Genomic DNA, 10,615 nt, shown 5'->3' on the forward strand with positions numbered 1-10,615 from the left:
TAGGCAGCGGGAGTACAACGCTGTCATGTGCTCCGGGATGGCGCGCCAGGCCGCTTTGACCATACCCCCAGTGATGCCATCTAAGCCAGGCGAGCGCCTGCTCCGAACTCTGGCGATGCACATCTCCACCTCGAAAGTCTCGAGGGCTGGGGGTACTTCGCGAGGAACGACAATGTCCACTGGCCTCTCCGCAACTGGAAAAAAGTTGCGGAGCAGGACATTCGCGCAGTCGTGCCAGGTTACGTACTGCTCATTGTTCCAGCGAAGGCAACCGAAATCGGTGCGCGTCTTGCGGCCATGGCAGATCTTATATACAGATCCCCATGGGTCATCCTGATGCTCGCCAACGTATCGCCTCCAATCCTCCTCTTTTGCCTTGAGCATCATCCTCTCGTATTCCTTCCGGGTGATCCTGAAATACGAGGCAAGGGCCCTGGCACTCTCACTTTGCGTGCGGCGCGCATGCTGGAGCCTACGCCGTGCTCTCCTGTGCGTCCGTGAGGGCGGCATTCCATCGATGCAGTCCTCAACTCATCACAGAAACGCCGCCAGTCAGCATTCTGGAGTTGCCATGAGGGCACAGGAGCAAAGCTCTCAACTGTGCTTTCCGGATCAAGCGTCACCACAACAGTGATGATGTTGTGGTCGCTTAAATCCCACTCGCTTACACTCCAGTCATACGCGGGCCACGTAGACGCTGAATCAATGACGATTGTCACGTCAATATCGCTCCTCGCTCTGCGATTATCCAACGTGTACACTCTGCTGCGGACATTCAGCACGCCGGCTCGACTGCCCTGAACCCAGTCAGCTCACCCCGCTGCCTATTCAGGTTGCCCCGAGAGCGCTCAAGTAGCTTACTGATCCACAGGGGGGATACTGCGTTCGCGTCAAGGCCATAGATGACAGGCGTGCGGCTGGCTAGCAGCAGCACCGCATCCATGTACAGCAGGTACGGCTCCAGTTCTGCGTTGAATTGGCAGTATACGGAGGTGAGGAAAATCGAGCCGAAACTTCCGGACACACTCACGCATACGCCAAACTCCGTGATGAGTGACGAGACAGGCATGCAGACGACCTCCTGGTCGTCTATGACAACTGCAGCTTTGTTGCGACTGTCGGAAAAGACTCGCATGCCTGCCGGTAATCCGGTGATTCTTCCTCCACGGTCAACATACGGCTCTTGCCGTAATGCGAACATCGCCCCAAAGTTCCTCATCCGGACTCATCCGGAGCTAACGGAGCGGGCACTAGCAGCAGCAGCAGCAGCGGACGTCGACGGCGCCTCAAGAGGGGCCGTAATCCGGGCAGCGGGGGCAGCAGGAACGGGGGCAGCGACAGTGGCAGCAGCAAGAACTGTAGACAAAGCGGCGACTCCGGCGGGGGCAGCGGGGCCGACACTGGCTGCAGCGGCGGCCAGTGAGGCGTCGCTTTCGTCGGCCGAGCTATCCTCACGCGCGCGCAGCTTCCTCGGCGGCGAGCCCGTGGGCGGCGGCATGGCTGCGGCGTCGGCAACGTTCCGAAGAACAATCTTCGGGACGCGCCCACGCTTCATCCTGGAGTTCGACCGCGTCGAACTCCCACTGCTAGCCTCAGAGTCCATCCCTGGACGTTAGGCAACGAAAAATGGCTGGCCAATCAGAACTCACTAGCGGTAAGTGGCTCACTTACGCACTATCACACGCGCAGCCAGAGATCGCTTATCGCGAAACGCACGAAATAAGCGCTTTTGAGCAGACGCTCAGCGTATTTTGTGGGCAATAAAATATTGTTTACAGCGATGATGCGCGACGATATAAACACAACCGTTCGCGGCGACGATCAGAGGCAAACTGAGACTAACTAACTTAGAGTTTCCAGTGTGATTCCACTGTATCCCACCTAGAATCCGAAAATAAAATCTTCCCCACGAAGCTACGCAACACCACCCCGTTCTCGCCCGCAGCCAAACGGGTTGCTGCCACGATGCGGCCCTGGCGTATAACGCTCCGTGCCGGATTGTGTAGCTCCCGTCGAGCTGTGGTGAGACACTCAGCTGGCAGCGGTTTCTCGCTTTGGGATTCTGGCGTATAAATCTCATTATTGCCATTATTGCCAACCAGCTCTGGCGTATAACGCTCAGAATCGGGTTGTGCGACTCTCGCCAGGCTACGGTAAGATACTTGGGTGCAGGCGGTTTCTTACGTCAGACTCTGGCGTATAACGCTCAAAGCCTTCGGCGCGATTCCGCTGCACCGAATCCCGAATTGACTAACCTCGTTCACGAGGACACATATTATATCTCCACTCTCGACACGTAATCAGACTGGCCATTGTCGTAATCCGGCCCTGGCGTATAACGCTCAGAGCCAGTTCGTACAACTCCCGCCAGATTACGTAGAGATATCTGTGTGCAGAAGGTGTCTTACGTCAGACTCTGGCGTATAACGCTCAGAGCCTTCGGCGCGATTCCGCTGCACCGAACCCCGAATTGGCCACTTTCTACACGACGACACACGCGGCAATCCCTCTCTCGACGCGTTCCCAAACCGGAGGTCGCCGCAATCCGGCTCTGGAGCCATTCGCGTGGCAGGCGTCTGTAGTCACACTCTCACAGCAAACAGCCATATCTCTGACTGCATGCCCGCGTGCAATATGGGCCGCCGCTGCCTCCGCCCACGCCGGACGCTCCTGCACAACTCACCTGTTGGTTCTGCAGTCTCCGGTGGCTTTGGCACGCGTGCGGCGGCCGCCTGCCTCACCATATCCCTCGTCGACCATGTTAGCAGCTGCCCTCCTGGATGCTGCTATGTCTCCGTTGCGGCGCTGCAGACACATAGTTGGATTGCTGTTGAGAGCTGGCCACATCGATGTCGTTCGCAACTGCCACCGGTGTCGAACTTTGACGCCGGCTGCTATTTTGCGGCTCACTCCTCATTCGCGCACAGCTCCAGCAAAGTCGCTGGCCAGTGCGCGAGGATCGGCCAACAAAACGCGCCTACGCCCCAGCACAGACAACCGGTTGGATTCGTCGCGTGGCAGGCATCGATGGTGAACCAATCTCTCAATGGGCAACCCAAAGCTGTAACTATGTGTTTTATGTATGTATAGATATATATTTTTTTATTTTTTTTTTTATTCTGAGATATAGTGTACACTTCTCTTTTTTTTTAGACATGAATGCCCGGCATCCGATACGTGTCCGCCGCACCCTGTACTTCGTGCCCCTTGCCCAGACGATGCGGGTGGTGCGCCCGCTGCCCTGGGCCTCTATCCGGGCAGCGTGTTGCTCCACTTCTAATGGCCACTCTTCACGCCGCAACTCCACCCATTGTGCTGCTCCCGCGTCGGGCCAAGATACCTGCCGCTGTAGCGTAGGCCTCTGGGGTGGTGGTGGCGCCGGCTCCGACACCTGGCGTTGTAACGCTGGCCGGGCGGGCAGTCGGATCGGCCGCCACTCCTCGTCGGCGTCCATCGACGTCTCCGGTAGCGTGGGCGGCGGCGCGGTCGCCTGTTGCGGCGTCGTCTGTGGTGGCGTCTCCTGCGGTATGGGCGGCGGCGGTGTCGCCTGTGGTGGCGTCTCCTGTGGTGGCGTCTCTGGAGGCGAAACTTCTTCTAATATGAACCCCGCGGGCTTCGTGGTGAGGGGTTCGCTCCAAGTTATGACAACCTCGGCGCGATGCTCCAAGCGACCCCCCACCACCTTTCCAGCGTAGCTGGCACTTACCCGCGGAGGTTCTGGTGTTTCTTCCTCCTCCGAATCGGAGATCACAATTATCTCATCCTGCTCGCCCACCTCGTCCTCGTCGCTGTCGATAATAATGATAGGCTGCTCTTCTTCCTCTTCCTCTTCGCTGCTCTGCAGCGCTCGGTGAGGCGTGGGCGGACGCGGTGGGCGCCATAACGGACGCGTTGGCGAATATCGGCCGTTGCGGACGTAGTCTACTCCTGCGCGCTCGTGGTCTGGACACCGGTGTGTCCACCTTGCTCGCTCCACGTGCCGCTCCAGCGTAGTCGCTGGCCAGCAACCGAGGATCGGCAGGGTGTACTCGGCCGACGCCCAGATTGAGGTTATCTTTCGCGATGCGTCCACTTTCCATCGTACTTTTTCACCAAATAGGCCGAGCCAAAGCTCGCCTGCCCATTTTATACCCTTATGCTGCCACGCCGCCGGCTGCGTAGACGGCAGCATATAACGGGTCCTGTGTCCTCTGTTCAGCCCACTCTAGCTTTCCCTGCCTTATGGCTGAATTCCAGGCAGGCCACGGTATCGCCTTGATACCGTTTTCCCCACTCTCACCTACACATGCATACATAGCCCTTCGGTGGCCGAACAACCAAATGCAAGCTCTTCTGCTGCGTTGCATTGTTGTTGGCCGTTGTATGTATCTCTTTGGTAGTGATTGTTTTATATGTCGCTGTGTATTTTGTTGTTGGCTGTTTTAGATGTCTCTGTACATTTTGTTGTTGGCGGTTTTAGATGTCGCTGTACATTTTGTTGTTGGCGGTTTTAGATGTCGCTCGCTTTGACATCTTCGTGCGCTAGTGATCGCTGGGCAGCCGACGTAGGCCCTTGACCCTTGCCTACGCTCGCTTGCTCTCGCTTCGCTGTATGTATCTTCTCACATCCCGGTACATACCTGGCCAGTAATACCGCGCTGCCACCCGAGCGATAGTTTTTCGACTCCCAAGGTGGCCAGCGGTGGCTGCGTCATGGTTCTCCTCCAGCACTTGTTTGCGCCGGTCCGCCGGCACGCACAACTTCCATGCAGCCACATCCTCGTGGCCGGCTTGATGAGGGATGTGCCGATATAAGTTTCCAGACTCTTCCATATAGTCTGGAAACTTATGTGGCGCCTTCTTTATGTCTTGCTGAAGCCTGGTGAGCCAGCGACATCCTGTCCCAGCTGGCGTCTCCTTGCTCTTGACCAATCGACACGCCTCCTCTCCCAGAGGCTGCCGTGAGAGCGCATCTGCTACCACATTCTGCTTGCCCTTCCTGTAGCGGATCTCGAAGTCATACTGCTGCAGCTCCAGTGCCCATCTGGCAATCCTTCCCGTTGGGCTCTCGATTGAATTGAGCCACTTCAGAGCCATATGGTCAGTGACCACTACAAATTTGTAGCCTTCCAGGTATGGCCTGAGCTTTCGTATGCCCCAGATTATAGCCAGACACTCTTTCTCAGTAGCTGAATAGTTCTTTTCAGCACTGTTCAGTGTCCGGCTGGCATACGAAATGACGCGCTCTCCATCCTCCGAGGTCTGCGTCAGGATTGCCCCAAGCCCATAATTGCTTGCGTCTGTTTGCAAGCAAAATGGCTTCGAGAAATCAGGGCACGCCAGCACCGGTGACTCCGTCAATTTGGCCTTTACCGTCTCGAACGCTCTTTGCCGCTCCTCCGTCCACTCCCACTTCGTGCCCTTTTTGAGCAGTGCATTTAGCGGATGCACTGTGGCTGCAAAATCTGGCACAAAGCGGCGGTACCATGAAGCCACGCCCACGTATTGCCGTAACTCTTTTACGTTTGTGGGTGGCTTCAGCTCGGCGATAGCGGCCACTTTCTCTGGATCCGTGCAAATGCCATCCTCCGTGACCTTGTGACCCAGATACTTTAGCTCTTTCTTGAAGAAATCGCACTTGTCGATGTTGATCCTCAAGTTGGCTGCCCGCAGTCGCCGGAACACCTCTCGTAGGTTGTTCATATGCTCCTGTCGCGTCCGGCCGATGACGATGATGTCGTCCAGGTAGGCAAAGGCATGGGGCATCATTTCTGGGCCGATCACTTGGTCCAGAGCTCGCTGAAACGTTGCTGGCGCAGAATGGAGTCCAAATGGCATCACTTTCCACTGAAAGAGCCCCTTTCCTGGCACCGTGAATGCCGTCAGTGGTCTGCTGGCCTTCTCCATCGGTATCTGCCAATACCCATCCTTCAAATCCAGGCTGCTGATGTAGCGCGCCTCTCGCAGTTGGTCCAGAATGTGATGCACACGCGGCAAAGGGGTATGCATCTTTGATGGATCTGCTGTTTAGCTGTCGAAAATCCACACATAGCCGCCACTTCCCATTCTTCTTACGAACCATGACAATCGGCGCGCTATGTGGGCTCTTCGAGGGCTCGATGCAGCCTTTGGCCAGCAGCTCATCCACCTGCAGGTTGATCTCCGCCTGCATCTTTGGATTTTTGGGGAAGTAGCGCTGCTTTATGGGCCTGTTATCCTGCATCCTGATCCGGTGCTCCGTGATCTTGGTGGTGCCCTTCACATGCTGGAACTTCTCCAGCTCATGCCTCAGGAAAGCATCCACCTCTGGGTCATTGTGCATAGGCGTTGGCTGTTCCATTTTCGCCTCCATCGGCGTCGCTGGGTTCGCCTCCACGCTGGCCACAACCACGGATAGCTTCTCCTCCGGCTGTCCGCTCGACTGTGGAATTCTTGGCTCGACCTTCAATGTCAAGCCACCGCACTCCAGTGTGGTGCCCATGCTGGCCAAGAAATCCCAGCCCAGCACTAGATCTTCGATCACTCCTGGCAGAATCAGCAACGGAATCTGTATTTGCCGATTCCCCAGGCTGATCGTCGCCTCCAGTTGCGAGTCCACCTGACTGCAACTGCCGTCCGCTAAGCGTATGCGCCACCGTGTAGCACGCACCACGCCCACTCCTCTGAGCTCGTCAGCAAGCTTTTCGCTGATAAAGCTGCTTGTGGCTCCCGTGTCGATCGTAGCTCTTTGTTGAGTGGCTCCAATGGCCACGATCGCCGACATCTGGCTGCCTTCATCCTGGAGGCGGCCCACTAGTGCCTGGGGGCTCCTGACTGCTGCTCCCGCTCGCCCCTGGATGGCGGGTGTCGCTTCTCGTTTCCCGACTGGCAACAGGCAAACGTTCTTACTCCAATGCGCCCGCACTGCCAGCAGAAATCCAGCGCCTTGTTGCGACACGTAAACGCGCGGTGCCCCTCCTGGCCACACACTCGGCATGCCCTGGCTGGATTCGGGATGTGTGTCCTTGCTCCGGTTGCGCCTGTCCTTGGCGCAGGAGAAGGCTTCGCCTCATCCTCCATGCGGCGATACTCCACATCGCCTCCAGCGTCGTCCATGGCCATCAGTCGTGACCGGCTATGCCGTGGCTGTTGTCGCAACCTCTCGCGGTCCTTCTCCAGCTCCTCGAACTCATCTGCCAGGTGCATCAACTCCACGAGACTATGGAATTGATAGGGGCGGGCGTAGGCACGCAGATCGGGAAGGCTGTTGTTGTAGATGAGCTTCATCTCATTGTCTGCTCCATAGCGCAGAGGCCGCATGAGGGTCTGCATCTCCACCATGTAGACCTTAAAGCTCTCATCTACCATTTGCCTCCGGCGTTTGACGTCATCCTCCAGCTTCTCCAGATAGCCTCTGGGCAGGAAAAACTCCTGGAAGCTGCGCACGAATGTCGCCCACGCCGTCCAGTGCCGGTTGTTGGCCACGTACCATTTTAATGCCATGCCCTTCAGCAGCTCTGGCATCGCCCGCGGGATCATGTCCAGATCCAGACCATAGGTGTCCGCCGACCACTCCACCTGCTCCAAGAATTCCAAAGGCTTTGTGGTGCCATCAAAGCGGAAGCTCCACTCCCGCACTTGTTTGGCCACCTTTGGATATTCCTGAGCTGTGCTGTCGTGTCCTCGTGGCCTAATTTCCGGTTGCGGGGTGGATGTGGCTCTCATCTCACCCTGTCGCGTGCCCTGCAGTCGTGCTGCTGCGCTTGTGGAGGGCACACAGAGCCGCGCCACATGCGCAAGCTCTGATTCCAGGTCGTCCTCCGTGACGGCGGTCGTTGCCTCATCCCTGAGTGAGGCACGGCGTCCATGCAGTCGCTCCAGCTCGGCGATCCTCAGTGAGTAAGGAATGCTTCCTTCATTCCTCGCAACCCATTCGCCAAACTGCCTCCGCATAACGTCTAGTGTGCCTGACAAGCTCACTCCGAATTCGTCACCATAACGCAGCACTTCATCTTTTTATACTCATTCACGAAAGTGAATCAGTATATTGGTTTTGTGCAATGTCCGTCTTGCTGTCCGTCCGTCTGTCCGTCTGTCCGTCCGTCCGTCTGTCCGTCTGTCCGTATGAACGCAATCTATTTCGGCGCTATTGAAGCTAGAGACTTGAAATTTGGAACACATACTCGTGTATATCTCCGATTTATAAAGTGTTGAAATTTTCCCGATCCGCCCTCTAGGGGCGTGGCAAATCGGAAAATGCATTTTCCGATATACCAGAAATCATGTTTGTTGAAGAGCTAGAAAGTTGAAACTTGGTATGTAGGTCCGCGTTGACCACCCAAGATCACGAGCTATGGCGGATATATCTACGCCCATTGGGGGCGTGGCAAATCGGATAAAACGGTATCTCCTAAAGTTGTAAACCTAGAATGCTGAAATTTTGCACGTCAGCTAATGGTATGATTCTATAAAGTCTGAAGATAAATTATAAGTCTACGCCTATTGGGGGCGTGGCAAATAGGACCTGAAGATATAGTGATTTTTTAAATTCTCCTATATTTTGGACACTATTGATGGCAGAGACCTCAAATTTTGTATATATACTCGGACTGATCACCCAAGACCAAAAAGTTTTGTCGGATATATGTCCGCCCACAGGGGGGCGTGGCAAACCGCAAAAGTTTATATCTCCTAAAGTATAATAGCTAGAAGCTTCAAATTTGGATAGTTGAGTTACTGGTAGCCTCATCTATCGATTCCCCAAAAATAATTTTTACGCCTTTTTAGGGGCGTGGCATATCGAAAAATACCCTGTAATTTTCACATTTTTTTAGGGTAAGCATTCAAACTTTGCAGTTAGGGTAACGTTATCTCTTTCTAAAAACTGACCAAAAATGAGGTGTCTACGCCCAGTTGGGGCGTGGCAAATCGGAAAAACCTGTATATTCTACAGTATTAGAACGAAACTTAACTACTAAATTGTTGATGGGATGTGAATGAGTATTCCGCAGTCGGTAACGCCCGACTGCAACGTTCTTACTTGTTTAAGATTGTATACCCACGCTCGCACCATATTCACAAGTATTCACTAATCACACTCTTATCGCAGGGCCCCACGTTGGGCGCCAGTTGTAACGAACCTTCGGTTTATCCCGAGTCTAAGCTGGGCTAGTTTCAGCTGACTGTGGATTCGATGCCAACAAATTTATTTGTTGAAGCCCCTGCGATAATTAATTAGTCTTGTGGTTTAGGTTTTATAGCGCAACAGTATATTTTCTTAAATAAATATGAAATGTACACGTCACTTATGTAGATGTATGCTGGCTCGCTGGTTTGCTTAGCGACGCACACCTACTGAGCGCTGGTTCAACGCACTCCGGCTGGGAGAGTGTTGTGCTAAACACGCTAGCTCACTGTAAGGATTTGAGAAACGCCAGGATCTGGATCTGTAAACTCTGGCGGTTCGCCAGCTATGCCGATCTCTCCTACTATCTCGCTCACTCACAGCACAACACTAGCTTCGTTCACTCACAAGCACTTCTCTTACGCACGGCTACGCGAACTCACCCAGGTGTGCAGGCCTCGCTTACGTTGCTGATATGCACCGATGTCCTGATCGGCGCCTGCTGATGATTTGCAAGGATTCCCACTGGATGTCCTTGCTGTTTCCACGATGTCCTTGCTGTTCTCACGATGTCCTGGGAGTCCTGTTTTACCACTCGCGTTGACTTGATTTCGACACTTTCTTCACTTTTACTTTTATAAATTTCGACGGCAACACTCTCTCGTATCGTTTCGACTCCTTTTTACTTCCCGTATGGAGCTGCTGGTGGCCTTTTATACCCCAGCCACAGGCCCTGCTTCGTGTGGTAACGGGGCCTCTTCGGCTCTGGAGCGGGGCCTTCCTGCTGCTCGTGCCCATAAAAACGGTAAAGTGGCGTGATCTGGGTGACGCCACTTTCCCGCCAAATTGCGTGGCAGCCTCCCATTGGCCGAAGTACCGTTGTTGCCATGCGAGTGAAAACGTCCACTGCTATCACCCGGCCCGAACGGCACCTCGGCTAACGGTCACCGATGATCGTCGTGCGTGCGACGCGAACCCATTGCTGAATCTGTAGGGCGAAAGATCCCGCCTCTAACAGGACTTTGACCCCCTTTCCAGTGCGAGGGTCGCTCCTACAGTATTCGCGTCGCTGTGTGGAGCAACATGTATATGCGCGTATATGCATATAGACGCACAGCAAATACATACATTTATATACATTAATACGTGCATACCTATATTGCTCCTCACAATACATTAATACGTGCATACCTATATCGCTCCTCACACTCCCCTCTTCCTTCAGGAAAACACGAGACCATCGCGCTTGAATTTGGCGCCCGTCTCCGCTGCGTTGCTCCGTTTTGCGTCGCTCCATCCCTCGATGCTCCATTCTGCGCTGATCGCTGCTGTTAACGTTATCAGCTGCATTTTCCCCTTACCGCTGGCAATGCTGCATTCTGCCGGTAAGTGAATGGGGTTAATATTTTTATGTATCAATCACATTTTTAATAAAAATATTGTTTTCAGGCTGGGCATCTTTTCCTTTATGCCCCTTGACCTGATGGCCTGCCGCTGCCAATGCCCACGCCGGGTGCTGCTGCAAAACTCGCC

The 10,615-nt window shown here is 54.5% G+C and overlaps 2 protein-coding genes across 2 annotated transcripts; both read right to left on the minus strand.

The window, feature by feature from the left end:
- Nucleotides 1-1,225: 1,225 nt before the first annotated feature.
- Nucleotides 1,226-1,603, minus strand: LOC122757850 (oleosin-B6-like). Its single transcript, XM_044011416.1, has one exon. The coding sequence runs from the start codon at nt 1,601-1,603 to the stop codon at nt 1,226-1,228; it is 378 nt and encodes a 125-aa protein (XP_043867351.1).
- A 2,960-nt stretch (nt 1,604-4,563) lies between these two features.
- On the minus strand, nt 4,564-10,394 carry LOC122757851. The gene is given in 4 exon segments (XM_044011417.1): nt 4,564-5,979; nt 5,981-7,028; nt 7,118-7,970; nt 10,274-10,394. Coding segments are annotated over 4 exon segments (3,438 nt in total).
- Between the last annotated feature and the right edge of the window lie 221 nt (nt 10,395-10,615).

This window comes from Drosophila mojavensis, unplaced genomic scaffold (genome assembly GCF_018153725.1).
Source record: "Drosophila mojavensis isolate 15081-1352.22 unplaced genomic scaffold, ASM1815372v1 contig_136, whole genome shotgun sequence".
In the NCBI taxonomy this organism is placed as follows: Eukaryota; Metazoa; Arthropoda; class Insecta; order Diptera; family Drosophilidae; genus Drosophila; species Drosophila mojavensis.

What these genes read in the sequence shown, in the direction of transcription:
- LOC122757850 (XM_044011416.1), bottom strand. Translation starts at nt 1,603, where the DNA reads ATGGACTCTGAGGCTAGCAGTGGGAGTTCGACGCGGTCGAACTCCAGG.